This window comes from Labrus mixtus, chromosome 13, assembly GCF_963584025.1.
Source record: "Labrus mixtus chromosome 13, fLabMix1.1, whole genome shotgun sequence".
NCBI classification, from domain to species: domain Eukaryota; kingdom Metazoa; phylum Chordata; class Actinopteri; order Labriformes; family Labridae; genus Labrus; species Labrus mixtus.
In genome coordinates this window covers 9,935,949-9,955,499 of record NC_083624.1, presented here as the reverse complement: position 1 = coordinate 9,955,499, position 19,551 = coordinate 9,935,949, and the positions used below count along the sequence as shown (strand labels likewise).

General features: G+C 45.1%; 1 protein-coding gene and 1 long non-coding RNA gene across 4 annotated transcripts in view; one reads left to right on the top strand and one right to left on the bottom strand.

Annotated features, from left to right (window-relative positions):
• Positions 1-19,551, top strand: part of LOC132986916 (uncharacterized) — a 138,900-nt gene that overhangs the window by 1,450 nt on the left and 117,899 nt on the right. The gene's annotated exons all lie outside the window — the stretch shown is intronic.
• The window catches only part of kdm6a (lysine (K)-specific demethylase 6A), a 39,972-nt gene continuing 28,591 nt past the window's right edge, over positions 8,171-19,551 (bottom strand). For 2 of the 3 annotated variants that reach the window (XM_061053611.1, XM_061053613.1), the window contains 17 exons: positions 19,337-19,477; positions 17,759-17,851; positions 17,581-17,658; positions 16,767-16,874; positions 16,241-16,627; positions 15,287-16,155; positions 14,298-14,427; positions 14,098-14,203; positions 12,893-13,098; positions 12,703-12,755; positions 12,537-12,602; positions 12,297-12,445; positions 12,100-12,214; positions 11,476-11,663; positions 11,200-11,341; positions 10,802-10,928; positions 8,171-9,389 (listed from right to left, as the gene is read on the bottom strand). In XM_061053611.1, coding sequence (XP_060909594.1) covers positions 9,159-9,389; positions 10,802-10,928; positions 11,200-11,341; positions 11,476-11,663; positions 12,100-12,214; positions 12,297-12,445; positions 12,537-12,602; positions 12,703-12,755; positions 12,893-13,098; positions 14,098-14,203; positions 14,298-14,427; positions 15,287-16,155; positions 16,241-16,627; positions 16,767-16,874; positions 17,581-17,658; positions 17,759-17,851; positions 19,337-19,477 — 3,189 coding nt within the window. In that variant the 3' untranslated portion in view covers positions 8,171-9,158. The remainder of the gene's footprint in view (positions 9,390-10,801; positions 10,929-11,199; positions 11,342-11,475; positions 11,664-12,099; positions 12,215-12,296; positions 12,446-12,536; positions 12,603-12,702; positions 12,756-12,892; positions 13,099-14,097; positions 14,204-14,297; positions 14,428-15,286; positions 16,156-16,240; positions 16,628-16,766; positions 16,875-17,580; positions 17,659-17,758; positions 17,852-19,336; positions 19,478-19,551) is intronic. The other variant, XM_061053612.1, reaches the window with a different exon arrangement.

The following is a 19,551-nucleotide window of genomic DNA, read 5'->3' as shown; positions in this document are numbered from 1 at the left end:
ACTAAACTAAAGAATACTTACTAAAAAAACACACAGGGAGCGAGAAACAAGAGGGAAGGAAGAGACAAAAAATAAACAAAGAACAACCCAAAATACAATCTAAGTATAATTTAACAGGAACTGATGACAAATGCAGGAATAATAATAATAATAATAATGATATATATTTATATTCTGTATTTTTCCAAAGTTTATTCTTTGATTCAGCCTTTCCAGCCCCTTATTTATCACGTGCTTTTTATAAATAAGTAGGCTAATAACTTCCACAGGACGTTAGTCACTGTACTGATCAGTCATGAAGGGACTTTTTAATTTTATGAATGAACTTCTAATCCATCTCTTTCCCCTCACCCGCCGCTTCATTTCGGCTACTTCCGTCTTTTTTCGGTGTGTGTGTGTGTGTGTGTGTGTGTGTGTGTGTGTGTGTGTGTGTGTGTGTGTGTGTGTGTGTGTGTGTGTGTGTGTGTGTGTGTGTTTACAGCGGTGTTTCCGTACAGCTCGTCATGAGGTCGTGCAAACATGAACCGTGTGAGGTGGTTCATTCATCCCGACGAGAAGCCGCAGATTCCTGACGCCCCGCGAGACGCACGCGACCCTCCGGTGAGTCGGGGCTGAGTCACGAGAGAGAGAGAGAGAGAGAGAGAGAGAGGGCTGAGCCTCAATACAGTCCCTGTACATCCTTAGTTCTAAATATAAAATCTGTGACTGCAGACATTATAAAGATTCAGTTCATGTTTTTAATATTCGTCTTCTGCAAGAGGGGCAGATTTTATATGATATTATTCTTTTTGCTCCTTTTCATTCCAGATTTGTGTTTTGTGTGTGTGTGTGTGTGTGTGTGTGTGTGTGTGTGTGTGTGTGTGTGTGTGTGTGTGTGTGTGTGTGTGTGTGTGTGTGTGTGTGTTTTGGGCCTTTTTTGTCTTCATTAGATAGGACAGCCAAAGAGAGACAGGAAATGTTTTGAGGAGAGAGTCGGAAGGATGACATGCAGCAAAGGGCCGAGGTCGGATTCGAACCCAGGGACGCTGACGTTCCCCTCAAGTCATGTTGGTCAATTCATGAAAGACATGTATATGAGTAAATAAATCAGTTTTGCAAGAATGCCAGAGAAGCCAGAAATGTTTAAGCTGACTGAAGTATTATTCTGTGTATTTTTAGTGTTTTAATATATTACAAGTATTTTTGTGTTCATTTTCTTGAAACTGTAACTTTAAAAAAAATAGAAAATGAAAACCTGTTTCTGTTCCGATCTTTAAACTTCATTGGCACTGAACACATAAAAGTTAGCATGTGGAAAGAAAACATCACAGTTTATGGAAATTGAAGGTCTGAACCGACTTAAGTTGGGAATTGGAGGGTCGCCGGTTGAAGTCCCGGTGCAGACTAAAGTATGTTTGGTGGCTGGTGAGTTGCTAGGTCAGTTTCCGAGTACTGCTGAGGTGTCCTTGAGCAAGGCACTGAACCCCCAGCAGCTCTAGATCACTCCCTGTGTAGCAGCGTCTCCATGAGTGTCCATGAGTCCTGTTTGTGTATGTGAACTTATCGCCCTTCAGTTTAATACAGAATCTTTAGGGATCACCATTTTAATGACATTTTCTCGTTTGTGAGAGTTTTATTTTGTAAAATGTTTCTAAAATGGATCAAAGGGTGCTGCGTACTAACTCAAGTTGTGACGTCATTTTTCCTGTTTTATTTCTAGGGGAAGATATTCTCAAATGTCTGATTATTTGGGGAGCTTCTTGAAGCAGCTGGGTGAACATGTCTGCTCTAAGGATAAAAAAAAACAAAAAACATTTGTGTCTGTTTGTACTGAGTGTGTCAGAGTACCAGTCAGAAACCATCCTGCCTCGTCGTCGCTCTGCAGATATTTGTCTCCGTGTGTGTTCATGGCAGTCTGCACTCCGCTCACACACATTCCTCACAAACCAGCACTTCCACAAATGACAGTGATTTCCTCCTGGCTGCTGAACGCTCGGCGTCCGCAGTCCAAGAAAATATAATTTATGTACCGCTGTACATCCACTTCGGCTCTAAAATACTTTCACATGTTTTCTCCTTCAAACTTGAAGTGTGAGTCACTTCTTTAAAGAGTCAAAACAAACAGGAGCGGAAGAAACACGGCTGACTCACAGGAGTGACTAACACATCTGGAATACACCTTCAGGATTTAAGGACAGCGCTCATCCTCTTTGATACTTAGAGGGCGTGCGTGCGTGTGTGTGTGTGTGTTAGAGACATGACTCTATTCATCTCCTTCATACCTACAGTGACACCTGCTGGCTGCAGCTAGTACTGCCTCTTGTTTCTGTAAAGTAAATCAGACTTTTGAGCTTCCTGTTTGTTTGAAGATGAGGTGGAGGTTATATTCTCTTTCATCATGTTTGTCGTATTTATAACTCTAACTATGTTGTCTTTAAAACTCAGTAATTTACAGGCAGATACTGAAGTTAAAGTTCAGGGTTGGTAATTTTCTCCAGATTCACTTTTTAAGATTTTGGTTGAAATCTTATTTAGGTCCTGACAGAAATTAATAACTCATGTTCTCTGAAAAAGGAACGGAGAAAATCCATCATCTGTATCAGTTGTAAGCCTGTAAAAACTTTGACCAATGTCTACCACGAGGTACCAATCTGATGAACCAATCACAAGCCTCCCTGTCTCCCTGCTCGCTCTCTACCTCTTGCGTGCTCTAGCTCACACTCAAAGCACATCACCGATGACTTTAAGAGTTTATACTGTGAGTGTACTTACCGCTGAATGAGACATGAGACGACGTAGTTTCTACACAATGCAGGAGATGAGCTGAGGTCCACTTCTGGAGCAACGGCGCTCGTTCATGTAAGTGAGGGGGCGTGGCTTATGAGGGAGCACAGAGGGGAGGGGGTGTAGACGGAGCACTGAGGGAATGCTACTTTCAAAACCATGCTCGTTTATTGAAAATTACCAACCCTGCCTTTAACCTAAAGACCTGAATGTCAAGCTCCAGGAGTACCTTTGTTTTGTTTGCTAATACACGGCGAAAATAAAATGACGACATGTCCACAGATAGAACTTACTCGATATTATCGGTGTGACTGATTTGATTACACAAAAAGACGACTGAGCTAAACACCATCGTGTACAGCTTAAACGTTACTGTTGATGCACGGAGCAGCCATGTTGGATTTAAGCTTCTCCGAGTTTCCCCGGTCTGAATTTCGACTGAAGAGGGGCGTTCCTGATGACGTATCAGACCGGCAACTCTGAATTTCTGACTTCCGAGGTCAAATGAAAAGCACCATGAGATCATTCATTGACCTGTCGCAGATCTGAAGTCAGCTCATCTTGAAGTTTGTCAACTGATAAATAAATCCATATGTAGAACAAAAGGATTCTAACAGGAGAGTTTTCTTTTGAGGAAAACTAAACCACGTCGTCTCATATGTACACCTGAGTTGATCGGAGGCCACGTTTCCGCTTCAGCTTTGATATTTCTCTAAAATGTCAGCCTCCTCCCTCGCACTTCTGGAGGTAAGTGGAAATGTAAAAAGAAGAAAAACACAACCTGCCAGCTCGTTTTTTTTTTTAAGACCAGAAAATTGAAAAGGGATCAAGAATAAATTAAAGGTGTGTTGCTTGAAGTGGTTGTCAGGCCATCAGGCCAATGGAGCCACCTGTGGTTGAGGTAATGTAAAATGTGTCAGGTAGACCCTCTTTCACCTGATTGATCCCACTCGTTCAGCTCCGTTTGTCACAGAAAACACAATGAGCGTCACACAGCGAGCACAATCACAGTCCCTCATCGAGTGTTTTCTTAAAGTTCGGGGGGAAAGGTGAGGGTGAGGGCGTTATTGTTTCCGCTTGCTGGCTCCAGAAAGGAACAGAAGCAGTGTCATTATATTCTCATTATTCATGCACTTCACACCCGTTGACTAAGTGTTCATGTAAAAGGTTGTCACACCAACTCAGTCCACACTCACATGCGCCAGGCTTTTTTTGTATTTCTGCATCTTTGGCACACAACAAAAGGGCATCAGCGAACACTCAGAGGCTCGATCAACCAACAATTAAAATCAGATTGTTCAAAACGGGAGTGAAATACAAAAATTAAAAAAAAACCTTTTTGACTGACCTTTTGAGGGATTTGCTTTGGGGACATCTCCGGGGTGGGTCGTGTAACTGACTGACACGCTCTGTGAGGAATCTAAAAAGGTGATTTGCAGACATTTCTTTTTGTAAGGCTGCAGCAAACACAGTTGAGTTTAATGTTAGCGGCTGCAAACAGACACAAAGACGAGATATATACGGCTGGAAAATTCCTCCTGGAGTTCAGAGAGATTAGAGTTTGGAAACAGAATCCTGCACACTGTCGTCTGCACCTGCAAATGTGGTACATTTAGTCAGAACAGCATGGCACTGCAGAAACCTTCATGAGGTCACTTTGCAGGACAATAAGCGTTCCTCTAATTAGATATGTTGATGCATGTTATATCTGGAGGTTATGAACGTTGTAATACTCTTCTTCCCATGTAGAGAAAACATATCTACAACAGATAATATTTATGAACTTACTTTACTTGGACAGCTTGGAGACAGAGGCTGAGGGCAGGATAAGGGGCAAAAAAGCGGCAACCTCCGCTGTTGAAAAATGAAGCCAATGCGGAAGTGAAAGAAAAGAAGCAGGATGTGAGGGTTCAGGTTTTAAAGGTCACATATTCTCCTCCTTATCAACTAGTTTAAATAAGTCTCAGAGCTCCTCAAAACATGTGTGTGAAGTTTCTAAATCTCTGATCCTGTATTTGATCATGTCTATAAACCCCTCTATTTCAGCCCTGCTCAGAACAGGCTGTTTCTGTGTCTGTACCTTTAAATGTAAATGAGCTGTGTCTGACCACGCCCCCTCTCTGGAAGGGCTCGGTGTCTCGGGCTTTCTTGCTCCATGTTCTATTGTTTACGGTGAGAAGGCAGACTCAGAGGGCAGAACAAACACCTAGCTGTGGGAGTGTCACCCACCTGGGGGAGGGGCTACTGCCCTTTGTGATGTCATGAAGGGAAAATCTCCAAACGGCCTGCTTGAGCACACATTTTCTGAAAAGTGGAGCAGGCACAAGACAGAGAGGATGGACTTTTCTCATCATTGGGGGGTTTGGAGACAGACTCGAGACACATGTTAGAGTTAGAGGAACATGGAGAAGTGGATTTTATTTTTCATATTATTTGACCTTGAATGTAAGATTTGAGACTAGTACGATGAAAAGACTGAAAATAAATCTTACACAGGTTAGGAACTATTTCCAGCTGCGGATGAATACACATTTGGTGTTCGGTACTTAGTATTTAATCAGAGTACAAAATGATTTGAATGATACTGGACATTTATGTGTTTTTAATAATTAATAACGTTTAATGACACAGAGGAACAAACTCCATCAGAGGTCAGGATGTTAGTGTTGGTCAAATACAGCTGAGTTAAATTCTCTTAAAATACTCAAAGAGATTAATAGTTTAACATCAAGTTTACAACCGAGCTTAATGAGTTTGTGAAGTTGTCTGCTCCATTTTTTAAAAACCTAGTCCTGTCATGAGGAGTGTCAGAGAGCCGAGCCGAACACTTTCCTCCCGCTGCGCCGACTGACGGCTTTAATAACTTTAATGGAAGGAAACCCTTTAACACATGCAGAGATAAATGTTATAATAATAAACACTTTTCTCTGAGGGGAGCTTTTGACTCTATTTGAACACAAACTAACAACAAAGTTAGACTGAACTTACACAGTCAACAAGAGTAAGTTCTGTTAGACGTTGTTCTCTGAATGTTCTTCAGCCGAAGGACGATGAAGCTGCTGAAGGTGACCGGGAAATCTGTGAGATTATTTCCCATCATGCTCCTGTGCAGTTAGGTTAACTGGTGACTCTGATTTGTCCGTAGGTGTGACTGTGAGTGTGTCTGGCTGTCTGTCTCTACATGTCAGCCCTGTGATAGACTGGCGATCTGCACAGGGTGTAACGCCGCCTCTCGCTCAATGATAGCTGGGTACGTCTCCAGCCCCCCCCCCCCACGACCCGACCCCGATGGAAAGACGTATTTGTGTAATGGGATGTGTGGTTATCTCAGGGTTGACTGAGGCTGAGGTGGAGGGGCCCAATGTGAAATCTTTTCATGGGGCCCAGAGATCCTGGTCCCAGAGATCCCCCCCCCCCGACTCCCTCACTCTGACCTCGCTCCATTAGTCCATACAGGATCCTGTTTGTGCATGCGTGTGTTTCAGTCTACAGTGTAAAAGTGATTCCCCTCCTGGGATTAAAAAAGGATTAAAAATATGTGTTCATGTGGAAAACTGACATTTACACTTTTCCCAACATGAAAATGTTCTAAAGCATTTCCATTCTCACAATTTAAATCTTTCATGTGACGTTCCCTCAGAAAATGATGCAAAGACATTATTCTTCAGACTTCATCCGACAAGTTGTTCCAAAATATTCACAATCCATAAAAAATTAACTTCATGTGGGGTCGTTGAATCGTTTTTATCCGTCCGTCTGTGGCGGAAGAAAAGCTCTTTCTGTTCCTCTTTTACAAACCGACACTCGTCCAGCTTCCTCTTTTCACGTCCTGTAAATCAGGCCATGAAGAATCTGGTTTTTTTTTTAGGATCCTCAAACTGAGCTGCACACTATTTAATCACCTCCAACCACAGATCACCTGCTGAGGAGAACAGCACACACACACACACACACACACATATATAACCTTCAGACATATCAGAAATACTTTTGATTTCTCTCTGCCTCTTTGTTCTGATTCGTTATTTTCTACCCATGATCCTCTGCTGATCGACTTCATTCAGATGTAGAACCCGCTCCCTGCAGGACTGGGTAAACTGGACGCCACATGTGGACATTTAATGAGGCGCCGTGTCTTTGTTATGGAGCAGAGAACTGACCGAGGCCTGTTTACAGTGGACTGAGAATTCAGAGTCACTTTACAGGGAATAAAAGGCTACCCAGAATGCTTTGCAAGAAAACAGCGGGCATTAAGAAAACAACGAGAAATAAGACGGTGTCTGTCTGACTTTTGAATTCACTACATTTCTGTGCTAAAGTAACACGCAGGATAAGCTCCATCTTCTGTCCGCTCCGTCTCTGATTCATGCCATCGATGACCAGTAGCTCTTAAAATGTGACGCTTTAATGAGTACACTAAATATTGAAAAAACTAATCACCCATCGGGTTGTGCACTCTGTTTTGAAGCCTCGAGTTTGGCATTTTGGTTGAGGTGTCTTTGTTTTCTGGAGCCACAAGTGATCTCACAGAGCCCGATGTAGTGACCACATTTAACTGAAGATGTAGAGGGGGGAAAGGAGCGAGGAGTGAGCGAGCTTTACGTTTACTGTGTCTTCAGAGGGAGAGCAAGCAGAGAGGGAAAGTCAAGGTCTACTCTGCAGCAAACCAAGCCAGCGGAAAAACCCGAGTCCCTGCACAGGCCAAACAGTGAGCGAGATAACAAGCCAGGTATAGTGAGCACAGACACCGACAGCTAATTAGTGCTAACATGTAAATTAAGTATAGTTAGAATTTGACTGATTGTAAAAAGAGGAGGTCAGGCTCGTCTCAGACATCGGGTGTCATGTAACGGTTTGTAAACATTAAGCCGTATGACACCAATCACACATTCATAACTCTTGGCCTTTGTTTCCATCTTGGATACTTCCTGTTTCTTCTTGATTGTCAGGAATGAGACTGGTTTGTCACACCATCGCACTGATTTAAAAATAAGGAGGATCACTTATTACTTGATTTACTTCTAGGTTGAAAGAAAGCCTGAACAGCTCTCACCAGTTGGGGTGGCAGTAGCTTGGATTTGGGTTAGGAACCGGAGGGTTGCCGGTTCAAGTCCCGGTGAGGATATAGAAGTTGTTCTGCTAGCAGGAGAGATGCCAGGGCACATCCCGACTACTGCCGATAAGAACAAGGCACTGAACCCCCGAACCGCCCTGGTGTGCTCCCTGTGTAGCAGCCCCACTCTGACATCTCTCCACACGTCCTGTTTGTGTATGTGTGTGAGAAGCATCTCAATAACAGTGTGTAAATCACAATTTCCCTCAGGGATTAATAAAGTATTTCAAAATCAACAAAAGTCAGTGAAGTTTTCAGCTCCGGGTTAAATTGTGTAAAAAGTGCGACATGATGTAAATAAAGACAGGTTCTTCTTTATTGACTCATAAAACATCCTTCAAACATAAACCTATGTCAGGTAAGGTCTCTGTACAACGCTTACTAAGCAGTTCATTTATATAGAAAAGGTAGGAGGCGGTGTTGAAAATCACAACGCTCCTTCAGATTTAATGGCAGGTACTCTGGAAAAAAAAAAATGACAGCATTCCATCAACAAATATCTTCAAGCAATAAATATGCATTTATAAATAGTGAAAATTTACATTTAAAAAAAAAAGAAAACACAAATTAAAGTTCACTCTTCTGTCTGTCTGTGTGCAACCCTTTTTTCTCCGTGTCGTGGCTGTGACATGTTCTCCTTTTCTGTAAATCAAAGAAACGCTTCAAAAGTCCGGGAACATAAGGGTTTGAAAAAGGATGTGAAGAAAGGAGTCACTCGACTGTTCACATTACAAAACGTCTTGTTTTTCCTGACTGAGGAGGATGAGGAGGAAGAAGGAGGAGGAGGAAGAAGAGGTATCTATCTAACCAGCTATGCTAAATAGTCGTCTCATGAAAAGGGGGGCGGGGCCAAGCTCTCGCGTCGACTCACAAGCGGAAAAAAACGGAAAAAGAAAAGTCAGTAGTCTTTGCGTGAAAACAGAATATGTACAAAACTTTAATTCATCATTTTTCGTTGGAGTATTTTTGTGTTTTCTGGGCCAGCAGGAGAACAGTCTGGTCATGATGGAGGGGGGGGGGGGGGGGGGGGGCTGAGGGGGGGGGGTCATACCGCTCTGGACAGGTTGCATAGACACACAGCTTTCACACAGCTGCCTTATGGGAGAGCTACAGAGCGCCGTTTGAGGACCGCCAGGCTCACTTCCTGAATGTCGGAGAAGAACAACAAAATGTTTCCGGAGAGTTCTGATTGTGGTTGAGACGGTGGAGGCATCAGGAGGACAAGGAGGAGGAGGAGGGCAGGGGGCTCGCCTGTGAGGAGGACAGGAGGAGCACGCTGAGCTCATTCCACCGTTAAACGTCTCAGACTGACACACCGTTGGTTTTTATCTACCACACTTACGAGCGTGAACTGGTCGTAAACCTGCATGAGGTCGTCGATCCTGTACTGCTCCAGCACCACAAAATTGTCCAGGTTAGAGCTCCCCCTGCGGGCGCAGTCCTGACAGTGCACCACGTACGTTTTTCTGCTGTTGCTCTCGCTGGTGACGAAGAGCAGGTCGAACACCTCCACCTGCGCAGAGAAGACAGGAAGGTGATGAGGAGGACGCTTTTTTAAAAAAAAGTACCAAGCTCCTAAAAAATAGTTTGGTTTTTTTTTCGATGTAAACGTGTGGAATATTTAAAACGCTTCTCTTCCACCTTTATTGTCATCGGACCAGTGCAAGTACAACGAGACGTCGTTCAGCATTCAAACATATGCAAAAAAAATCTTTAAAGGATCAATCAGTGAGATGTGTAGTGAGTGAAATGATAAAGGTACCTTACTATATGATCAGACATTAAGGAAACATGCTATGTTGAAGTGCTGGCTTCTCTGACAACAACGCAGCAGCCAGTATGTCCTCCTTCTAACTTTAGATTCTGGTCCTGAATGCTCTGGATTTGTTTGGACCAGAGAAGGTAGGCGGTTTTAAGGCGACCCCGCACACGGCCGTTTTGGACTCCCCTCGGTTTGCCAAATATGAGAGCAGTTATCAGGTCAAACCAACAGGTGTTGCAGCGATGGAAGCGGGCAAGAGAACTGGTTCAGATAGAAGTGATTGTACCCGACCTAAAAAGCCTCTGCATGTTTCTAATAAGTTCCACGAGCAGAAACGTGCTCAAACTAGGATCAATATTGGAGATGCTTTTGAAAAAAGGAGAGAGGTTAGAACGCAGAAAGGTTTACAGACCGATGCAGAGCTGGATAAACACTGAAGCTTCAGTGTCCACCACGTGGCAACCTGTGTGAGCATCGACTCTAGAGAGGAGGGGGCGGGGGGAGACAGTGCTCTACAATGTTTAGAATTGACTGGACTGCAGTACCCATTTTAAACACTAGGTGTCAGAGTTATATATTGCTCCTTAAGGTGCAAAGCAAATATCAAGTGAAATATACTGTTTTTAATGAATGTGCAATGAAAGTCGCAGACATTTATGTGTGCATTTAAGTTGGTAGTTTGATTTAGAAAACAAACTCAGTAGTTACAGTAAGAAGAAAATGGTGCTAATAAGAAAACTTGCACGGGTGATTATTAGTACTGTAAGTGCAAAAGACGAGGAAGGAAAGCAACCTTAGTCTGAACTATCTGTTCTCATCAAGTGATGCACAGAAAAAGAAGATATAGTGTGAAGTGCGTTAAAGTAATGATACGGCTTTAAGATGCTGCTCCTTCTGGTTTTTTTAGGCATTTTTATAACATTGGAATATACAGAGAAGTTTGTTCTCATACTGGGACATCATTTAGAGGTACGTCCTGCTGAAAGATAAGGCTTCTCTCTCTCCCTGATTTCCGGCTATATCCACTGTGCTGTCTCTCCATTAAAAGGCACAAAAAGCCCAAAATATCTGGGAGAAGAGGAACCTGCAGACCGGGCAGAAGCCGAGGTCTGAGGATGCCGAGGTTCAGCGGAGAGCATGTCGCTGTGTTTTTGTGTTCTCACCTCACAGATGCTGCAGTAATGAGCCGGCTCGTTCTGCGTCCGCCCGTGCCACACCAGCTCTTTGCCAGCATTCAGCAGGAGCTCTCTCTGCATCTGACACTGCTTCAGAGTCCGCAACAAACAATACCTGACACACACACACAGAGAAACACACACAGAGAAACACACAGGTGAGGAGTGTTCAGAAATAGGTTCTCAAAATTGTCAACACTTTGGTTAATGTGCAATTTTTGGTAATTAAAAACAAGAAGTTACTCAATATCGGGCGTCTATTTTGGTTGCCATGGTATCAAGCAGGTATCTATATTGTTTGATTTTCATGACTGTCATACTGAAGTTTAAAATTCTGGTATTCTCAGAACACTCGTCTAAGAAAACAGTAAAAAGCGAGTACTCACTTGATCATCTCGAAGAGCTTGTGGTCGGACACTTTGATGTTCCTCGCCATGTTCCAGGAGAGGTGGATCATGGGAACGATTGACTTGACGCTCTGCAGCTTGTTCCACTCGTAACGCTCCACTGCCAGCTTGTACTGATGAGCTGAGGAGGAGAAGAAGAGAGACACGCTCCTTTGATACCTGAACATCATGAATTCATCCAGCAGAGGTTCATCAGGCTCTCGGCCACACACCCTGAAGCCGCCTCCACCTGCAGGTCATTCTGCATTCTCTCACCTGTGAGGGGCCCGACGTTCCACGCGATGTTGTTGCACCAGCCGATGGCCTGAACCCAGTGAATGGTTCCTGTGTTGAGCCACACCAGGTCCCCCGGGCGCTGGATGAACCGGTAAACAGGCACGTTGGTCTCATACAGGTCCTCCAGGTTGGGCCACCAGGAGCCCATCAGGAAGTTGATGTTGTTCCTGTGAGGGGAGGGAAACAAAGAGTGTCAGCTAAGAAACGTAAAGGATAAAACGTCCCTCTTAAACCCTTTTTTAAAAAACAGATTTTGAGGTCTAAGTGGCTAAAACGTTTTGAATGTCTTTGAACGAACTGCACAAAAACATTTTAGCACCAAAGTGTTGCCAACAAACTCCTGAAATTACCTTCCTAAAAACTCTACTTTTGTTGCCATGGTATCAAGACAGGTAAGTATGCTGTTTGATTTTTCCTTTAATCATTGAAGTTTGTACATCTTAATAAGTAGAAGTCATCACTTCCTGTTTCATTGCTGCTGGCTGAAGAAATACAAAACATTTTGTTCAGATCCATCATGTAGAATCAAAAGTAGTTCAAAGACAGCAAAGGGTTAAAAATATCCGGAGTCCCGATTAAACATGATGTCATTCAGGGTCGTACTTTTCACAGAAGTCGTTGATGACGCCCCAGTACGTCTCCGGCACAGCGAACCACTCGCAGTCTCCGGGACCGATGTTGATGTTGACTGAGCAGAAGTTGTTGTTCTCTTGGTGACCTTCAAAATAAAAGCACCGGTGGTTAGTGACCAAGAAGAGACGAATGAAAGAGCAGATGACGGTCGATTAGGGTTAATATACCTGGAGTCCTGCTCCCCGGCACCTTCATGTAGAGCTGCACCGTGTTCATGCCCAGGATGGTGTGACCCACGTGGCTCAGCAGGTTACCTGCCGACACCACCCGGGCAAACGCTGGAAGTTTAGACAACTCCTGAAGCTGCGGTTTCCACCTGAACAGGAAGCAGGATACAGATTATCATGAGACTGTGGAGGACGGTCAACAAGACAGAAAAGTGCAAAAAGATTCAAACGGTCACTCACTTCTTCTCGTCAGAGAGTTCGATGTTGGTGCCAAACTTGAGGTGTTTGAAAGGACCTTTCCTGCGCCTGACGCCAACGGAGAAAATCAAGTCATTAGTTACATGAAAGTAAAGAAACGTACTGTAAAAACTGAGGGCGGGACAGAAAGGAGGAGAAAGAAAGTCACCTGTCTGAGGATCCTGCTTCTGCTTCAGTCTCCTTCCTCTTCTCGTTCTCCTCCTGTTCAAACAAACACATGCAAAGAGTCACTTCTCATCCATGTTTACATGAAAGACACAAAGCAGGGCGATCTTCAGGGACAGCACATCCTTCTGTGTGTGTGTGTGTGTGTGTGTATGTGTGTGTCTCTCACTGACCCTCAGAGACTCCTGGAAGGACGAGGCCTGGTACTGAGCGTATTTGATGATGGTGGTGTGTGAGCGACTGCTCTCGCAGCGCCACATCTTCCTGCTGCCGCTCGGGTCCCAGTTCTCGTCGGTGGGCTGAGCGAGCTGCGTTCTCACCTCCACCATGTGATCCGGGTTCGCCTCCACCAGCGTCTTCGTGGAGAACAGGCCCAAATCTGTGGAAGAAATTACATTTTAAAGGATTTCTTTAAACTTGTTAAACTTAAAAGCATGTTTTAGTTTTCACAGTAGCACCCGGGGGAAACTGTCACCTGGAACTTTTTTTTGTTGTTGCTGTTTTTCAGTTTTCTTTGAAAATGTTTTTATTGCTCTGCAGGCTCACGTCCTTAACCACGTATGGGAGCCAAGAGATTTCATTGTGAGGTAGATTCTGACCAACGATGCAATGAGGAAAGCGAAAAGAGACATGACATGAAAAGTCCAGATCAAACACTGCGTCTGTAAACACTAGGTCTACCCGATACTGTTGGAAAACTGACGCTGCTTTTCTGGGAGGCAGTGGGACAAAGTCTGGGTCGGGAGGTTGAACATTTCACAGCTATGTTTTCAAATCCATTTGGGCAGACTCAGCAGACTACCACATCTTTGTTCTTGTGACCTCCGTGGGGGGTTAAAGTTAGGAACGTTTTGGCTGCCGACAGAGACATGTGGGTCACATTTGAGAGTTTGGAATAATTAACATTTTATAAAAAGATCACTTTTTTAAAAGGTTATCAGCAACAATTTTAATGTTATTTATTGTTTTGTCTGTCACCTTACATTCTGTTTAAAACGCTCCTAATGCCACATGTTTAATATCAGATACAGCAGGTTAAGCTGGAGCAGCACAGGTGAGTTCATTTGTCCTCGTTTAATTTTGACTACAAGAATTCCTCTAAAAGATCATCATCAAACAGTCGGTCAGATTTAAGCTGAACAAACTGGACAGAGACGAGCAGATTGTTTGAAACCTGTTTGCAAAAAGCTGCTGAACGTCCTTTCCAGGAAACACGTGCAGTAACACTTCCCACTTGCAGGTGGTGCTGTTGTCATACATGTAAAATTCCAACACACACACACACACACACACACACAAGCAGCATGTCATGATCACAGACACACCCACAGAGCCACGTGAGGCTGGAGCAGACAGAAACATCCAGCTGCACACGTACCCAGTTTGAGAGCTCCGGCCAGTCCTCTGATGACGGTTGCCGGGTTGGCGGGGTTGGTGCAGAACTGATGGAGAGGAGGGAAGAAGGCGTCCCTCTTGTTTTCTAGCTGCAGGTTTAGAGAAAGAGGAGGAAACTATGAGGGCTGTACTCACATCAACATCATCATGAACACTTGTTTCCTGCACTGTGTTTGCACGTACGTAAATACTGGGCGTGGGGGGGTTCAGTTTGTCCTTTGGCAGCAGAGGAGAGGGGGGGCGAGGGGGGCGAGGCGGGGGACACTTGTCCAGGAGGACGCTGCTGGTCGACAGGCCGTTCTTCCCCAGGTTCCTGCACACAGAACAGTCAGGTTCAGAGGACTCCATACATTAGGGTTTGTCATGACACAAGAATTTTTATTTTGTTTAACCTGTTTGGAAACCATGGCAACAGAAATATAAGTCACCGTTATCGCGTTAAAACTGACAGCTCCGCTTTTAACACCTCCAAGTGGACATTTCAGTGCCGATTAAACCCCAATGGGACTTCTCCCCTTTCACATCAAAGTATGAACACACACTGGAATGCTTAAAATCAACTTCAAAAAAATGTCAACGGACTTCTTCACACAGGCAGGATCCAAAGAAGTACACATTTTAATACAGTTGTGATTCGTGTGCTCCAGTTCTTTCTTTGAATTCGGCCTGTGTGGGAGGCCCTTTGAAATATTTTGACATCTTAGGTCCTTCTCTGAGAGCACCGACCTCCACCTGTCGAGGGGCTCAAGAGTCTCCTGTATACCACTACTCCCTGCGTTTAGATTGTATTGTAGTTTTAAACGATGGGACTCCCGCCCCCCCCCCCCCTTTTACATAAAAGCATGAACACAACAAAAAAACACCTCAACTCAAATGCAGCTGATGAAAGTGGGTCAATTAAAAGTTGTTTTTGTCCCTGACAGCCTCAGATTGTTATTCTATTTATTTTAATGACCAGACTACATTAAGAATTCTGATCACCTCACAGGAGACGGGCTTCTTGCTTGTCTACCGCTGCTTCCTTGCGGGGGTAGATCAGCACTTCCTGTACTCCTCATGGAGGTAAAGTTCTTGTGTTTGTCAGCGGAGTCTGGTAGCTATGAGCGGAATAAAAAGGCGCTGTTTCCTAATGTTTTCATCCTAACAGAGTGTCCCTCTCTAAGTCTTCTCACCTGCAGGCTTTGAGCACCTCACTGGAGCTGGGGTAGATGGACACTGAGGACCAGGGAGCCAGACCACCATGGACACCGTGTCTGTGAGCTCCTCCTGAAGGCTCCTCCTTCAGCGGGCTCTTGGAGTCCTCGGGGCCCTTCCCGTTGACGGTGGGCCCCTGACTGGACGGGCTGTTAAGGCAGGAGAGGCTGTTTGTGGTGTGAGGGTCTGCAGAGGGAGGAGACGGCGTGCTGACAGGGACAGACTGCTCGGACGCCGGTTTGGCGGCACTGTGGAGACCCGGGTGGACGTTGTTGATTTTCTCTGAGGAAGGCCCTCCGTGGTTACCGTGGTTATTGTAGTTATTGTTGTCGTCATTACTGGTCGCATTGGCTTTTCCCTTTAACAAGGCTGAGAGCTGAGGATTGTCTGAAGTGAGCACGCCGGGGGCAGGAGAGGCGGGCTGAGACAGGCTAGCAGAGCTGTCCGTCACCCGCGGCTGGACGTGATTAGTCAATCCCTGCGCGGGGGCGGAGCTTGGACTTAAAGGTGTCCCTGCAGATTGCCTGATAGCGGCCTCCGGACCTGATGGCAAAGCAGCAGCCCCTCCGTTGCTGCCGTTGTTGCCCCCTGAAGGCGTGGCGTCTTTGGTGTGGACCCCTGAGGTAGTAGCGGACTGGAGGGGCGAGGACAGGTGGTTGGGAGTGGACTGTGGGGAGGTGGGGGATAAGGAGGAGGCCGAGGAGGAGGCAGTGCAGGGCCCAGAGGAATGTCCGACCTGATTCAGAATGGCAGAAGAAGAGAAGGAGGTCTGAGGGGAGGACGAGGAAGAGAAAGGGGGTTCTCCATTGGGACCTGCCGAATGTGAACCTGGACCTTTTTGAAGCCCCTGCACACAGAGAAACAAACACTATTAGACATATGAAGCAAAAACCTTAAAGTAATACTCCCAAAGAATTCAACGCCTGCTCTACCTGAGTGTTAGCGTTGCGTTGTTGGCTCCTCCAGGTCTCGTCTGAGTGACTGGGACTACTGGTAGTGCTGCTGGTGCTGGGCTGACTGGCGGCTGTGCAGTTGTGAGGTAGAGAGTTCTGCTGCGGGTAAGGCACGTTTCCGTTGCTCGCGCCGCCACCTCCCAGTCCCAGGCTATGATTCTTGTCCAGGTGTCCCGGCAGCCCCGCTGAAGGACTCGAGGAACAGGATCCGTTGGCTGTGGGCTGGGTGACACACGGGGGTCGGATGGCTGTGTGGTTGAGGGGGGAGGAGCCGGGGAGGCCCGCGGGGTGGAGGGAGGACTCAGCCAGTGGACCGTTGGGAAGGCCGGGCCGGGGCTGACCTCCTGCTGCCGCCTGCTGCCTCATCTGACACACCAAGAGAGACAGAGCAATAAAACCCAACCATTACACCGAGTTAAACGCAGTTCATCTCAAACTCAGTGAGCCGCTTGTTACATAACAGAAACAATTCATCCTGTTAAGAGTCACAGGTGCAGGTGTGTACCTGCTGCTGATGCTGCTGCATGAGAGAGAACTGGTTTTCCAGTTGCTCCAACATCTGCACCTGGGGGGGCTTGAGGTTTGCTCGGTTGCTCCGCAGGTGGTCCAGTTGCTGCACAGGTCACAAAGAGTGTCGCATTAATTGAGCAGCTCACAAACAGTTACAAAAAAAAAAAAAAGGTAAAAAACGTACTGCACCAAGAGGCTGTAACCTTTAATCTCAACAATCTCAAATTCACTCAAGAAACTTCAATACATCCAGAGCTCTGCTGCTCGTCTCCTCACACACTCCCGCACCAGACACCACATCACCCCCGTCCTTCATAACCTCCACTGGCTCCCCATCCCCCAGCGTATCCACTTCAAACTCCTCAACATCAACTACAGAGCCCTTCACAACCTGGCTCCCCCCTACCTGTCTGAGCTCCTCCACCGGCACACTCCCACCTTTACTCTCAGGTCTGCTGACACATACCTCCTGCCCCCTCCCCTGCAGGACAAACTATCGGGGGGGGGGGGGGGGCTTTCTCCATTGCTGCTCCCACCCTCTGGAACTCACTCCCAAAAAACATTTGAGACTCCCCCACACTCACTTCCTTCAAGAAATCCCTAAAAACTCACCTCTTCAACATCACCAACTTCCATCCTCCCCCCCTTTGTTGTACTGTCCTCATCGTTTTTGTTTTGTTTTTTTGGTTGCTGTTTTTGTCAAAGCGTCTTTGACTATTTAGAAAAGCACTGTATAAAACTAATGTATTATTATTATTATTTTTATTATTATTATTATTATTAACATGCAACCTTGAGACGTCTCCTACCTGAATCTTCTGTGGCGTTAGGTACCAGCTGGGGATCTGCTGCTGATTGGGGCTGTTGACCCACGAGTCTGCAGCAACCTGCAGGGGGACAAAAAGAGATGAGAACTTAGTTATGCTATACTTCAATCTCATTCGTCCAGCAGAGTGGTGTTGCTTCAATGAATGTCGTGACGTCTACCTTGGCCGGGCTGGCAGTGCGTTTCTTCTTGGCAGGACTGGCCTGAGGGTCCGTGTGATTGCTGGCGGTCTGGACTCCCTCGCCCTTACAGGCCTGAAAGCACAAGTGAGATGCAGCAAGTGAGGTCGCGCTGGACTCACAAAATACCAGCAAAGACTTTCTTCTTCAGTAAGCTACAGTTCACAGTAATTCCTACAGCGGTGATTTAAACAACACGACAGATACTGGAGGTCGATGCTACATTTACATGCACACGGAGCTGAGAATTTAAATATCTAACGTCTGACAACACTCTGATGATTAAAGGATGGCACCTTAATCTAACGGGCGGATAGATTAAGGTGATAAGAGTATTCATGCTGTGATGCAGATGTGGGAGAATGCAACATGTGTTTCATCAGTTTGGACATGCAGACAGTAAACTCAGGCTTCTGAAAAGTTTTTGTTTGAGTAGTTCACACTTTTTTAACGTGGAGTAACATTTATTCAACTAATTTTAAACTACATCTCTGTCAGCCTCGTCCTCTGTTTGGTACTGGTGCAGAAAATATGAGTGCTTATGATGGAGATGAATTGTTGTTGAGTGTTATTGATGTAAATGTTGAAGTTTAAAACAGACAAAAATGCATGAAATCAAAATAACCTTGCAAAAATAAGAGGATTAAGTTAAACTAATGAGTTGATTGTGAGGGGTCTTAATATAGCATTAAGTTGCACAGCTAAGAGCTGCATCCTTTACAAAAAAAAGAAGCTACATTTATTTAATTTTTAACATATAGAAATGTACAATAGTGGAAAATATTGCACAAACCAGGGACTGATTCTGCCAAACTCTTAGTCTAAAGTACTACCGCTTCAGAATTCAAAATGCGGTGTATTAGACGCACTTAGTACCTAGTTTTTCCTTAAAAGATTGGGCTGCTTCCTGTAAACCAGTACGACCAATATTCCAGTATAAAATGCTGAGATAGCATTCCTCACAGGAAGACCGTTTCAACCTTTTTCCCCTGGTGGAGACCCCCCCAAAATCAGACTGTCTTCTGTACCGGTGAGATTTATATTCCAGATTTTATGGTAATCAGATGTAGTCTGAGCGCGTGCATTACGTTGTAGTTTTTAAAGCATTTTCATGCCCGTCACCAAAAAGCAATCCACTGAAGCAAATCCAAAATATATATATATATATATATATTATTTTGTTAAACTCCAAAATATGCAATGAAAGGAAGAGCTCTGTAATATACTGCATCATACAGCATGCATTTCCTGCCGTGCAGTTTGCAAAATATGAAGGCACAAGATTAGCCCGTCTCTGCCTTAAGGATAAGGGTCGTGTGACATCATTAGATTGTTTGAGCTTGTGATCCAGAGAAGCAGTCAGAGGGTCGGCTACACTTTAGAAATTAGATTGTTTAAAATATGGGCCTCACTCCAAGTCCTTCACACTGTATCATTTTTATCTCTCAGATCAGAAGAATTTCAGAGACATGAATATAACTGTGTCAGAGCGAGGCGTCTGCTCTAACAGTCCTCCTTATTGACATTGTTGACGTGATTTCTGAGAGGCTGTGGTCTCACCTGCTGTGTGTGTGCTGTGTTCAGGGCCCCCTGCCTGGACGTGAGCTCAGCAGGAATGGGAAGGCTCCACGCCTCCTCAATACTAGGAAGCATTTTACTCTTATTCTGCAGACTACCTGGCTGAAGGTTACACAACTGAGCCTAGGAGAGATCGTTTGAGACACAGACTTTAGTGCTGAGCTTGAAGAAAAGGAACTGCATTATATGTAGTGATT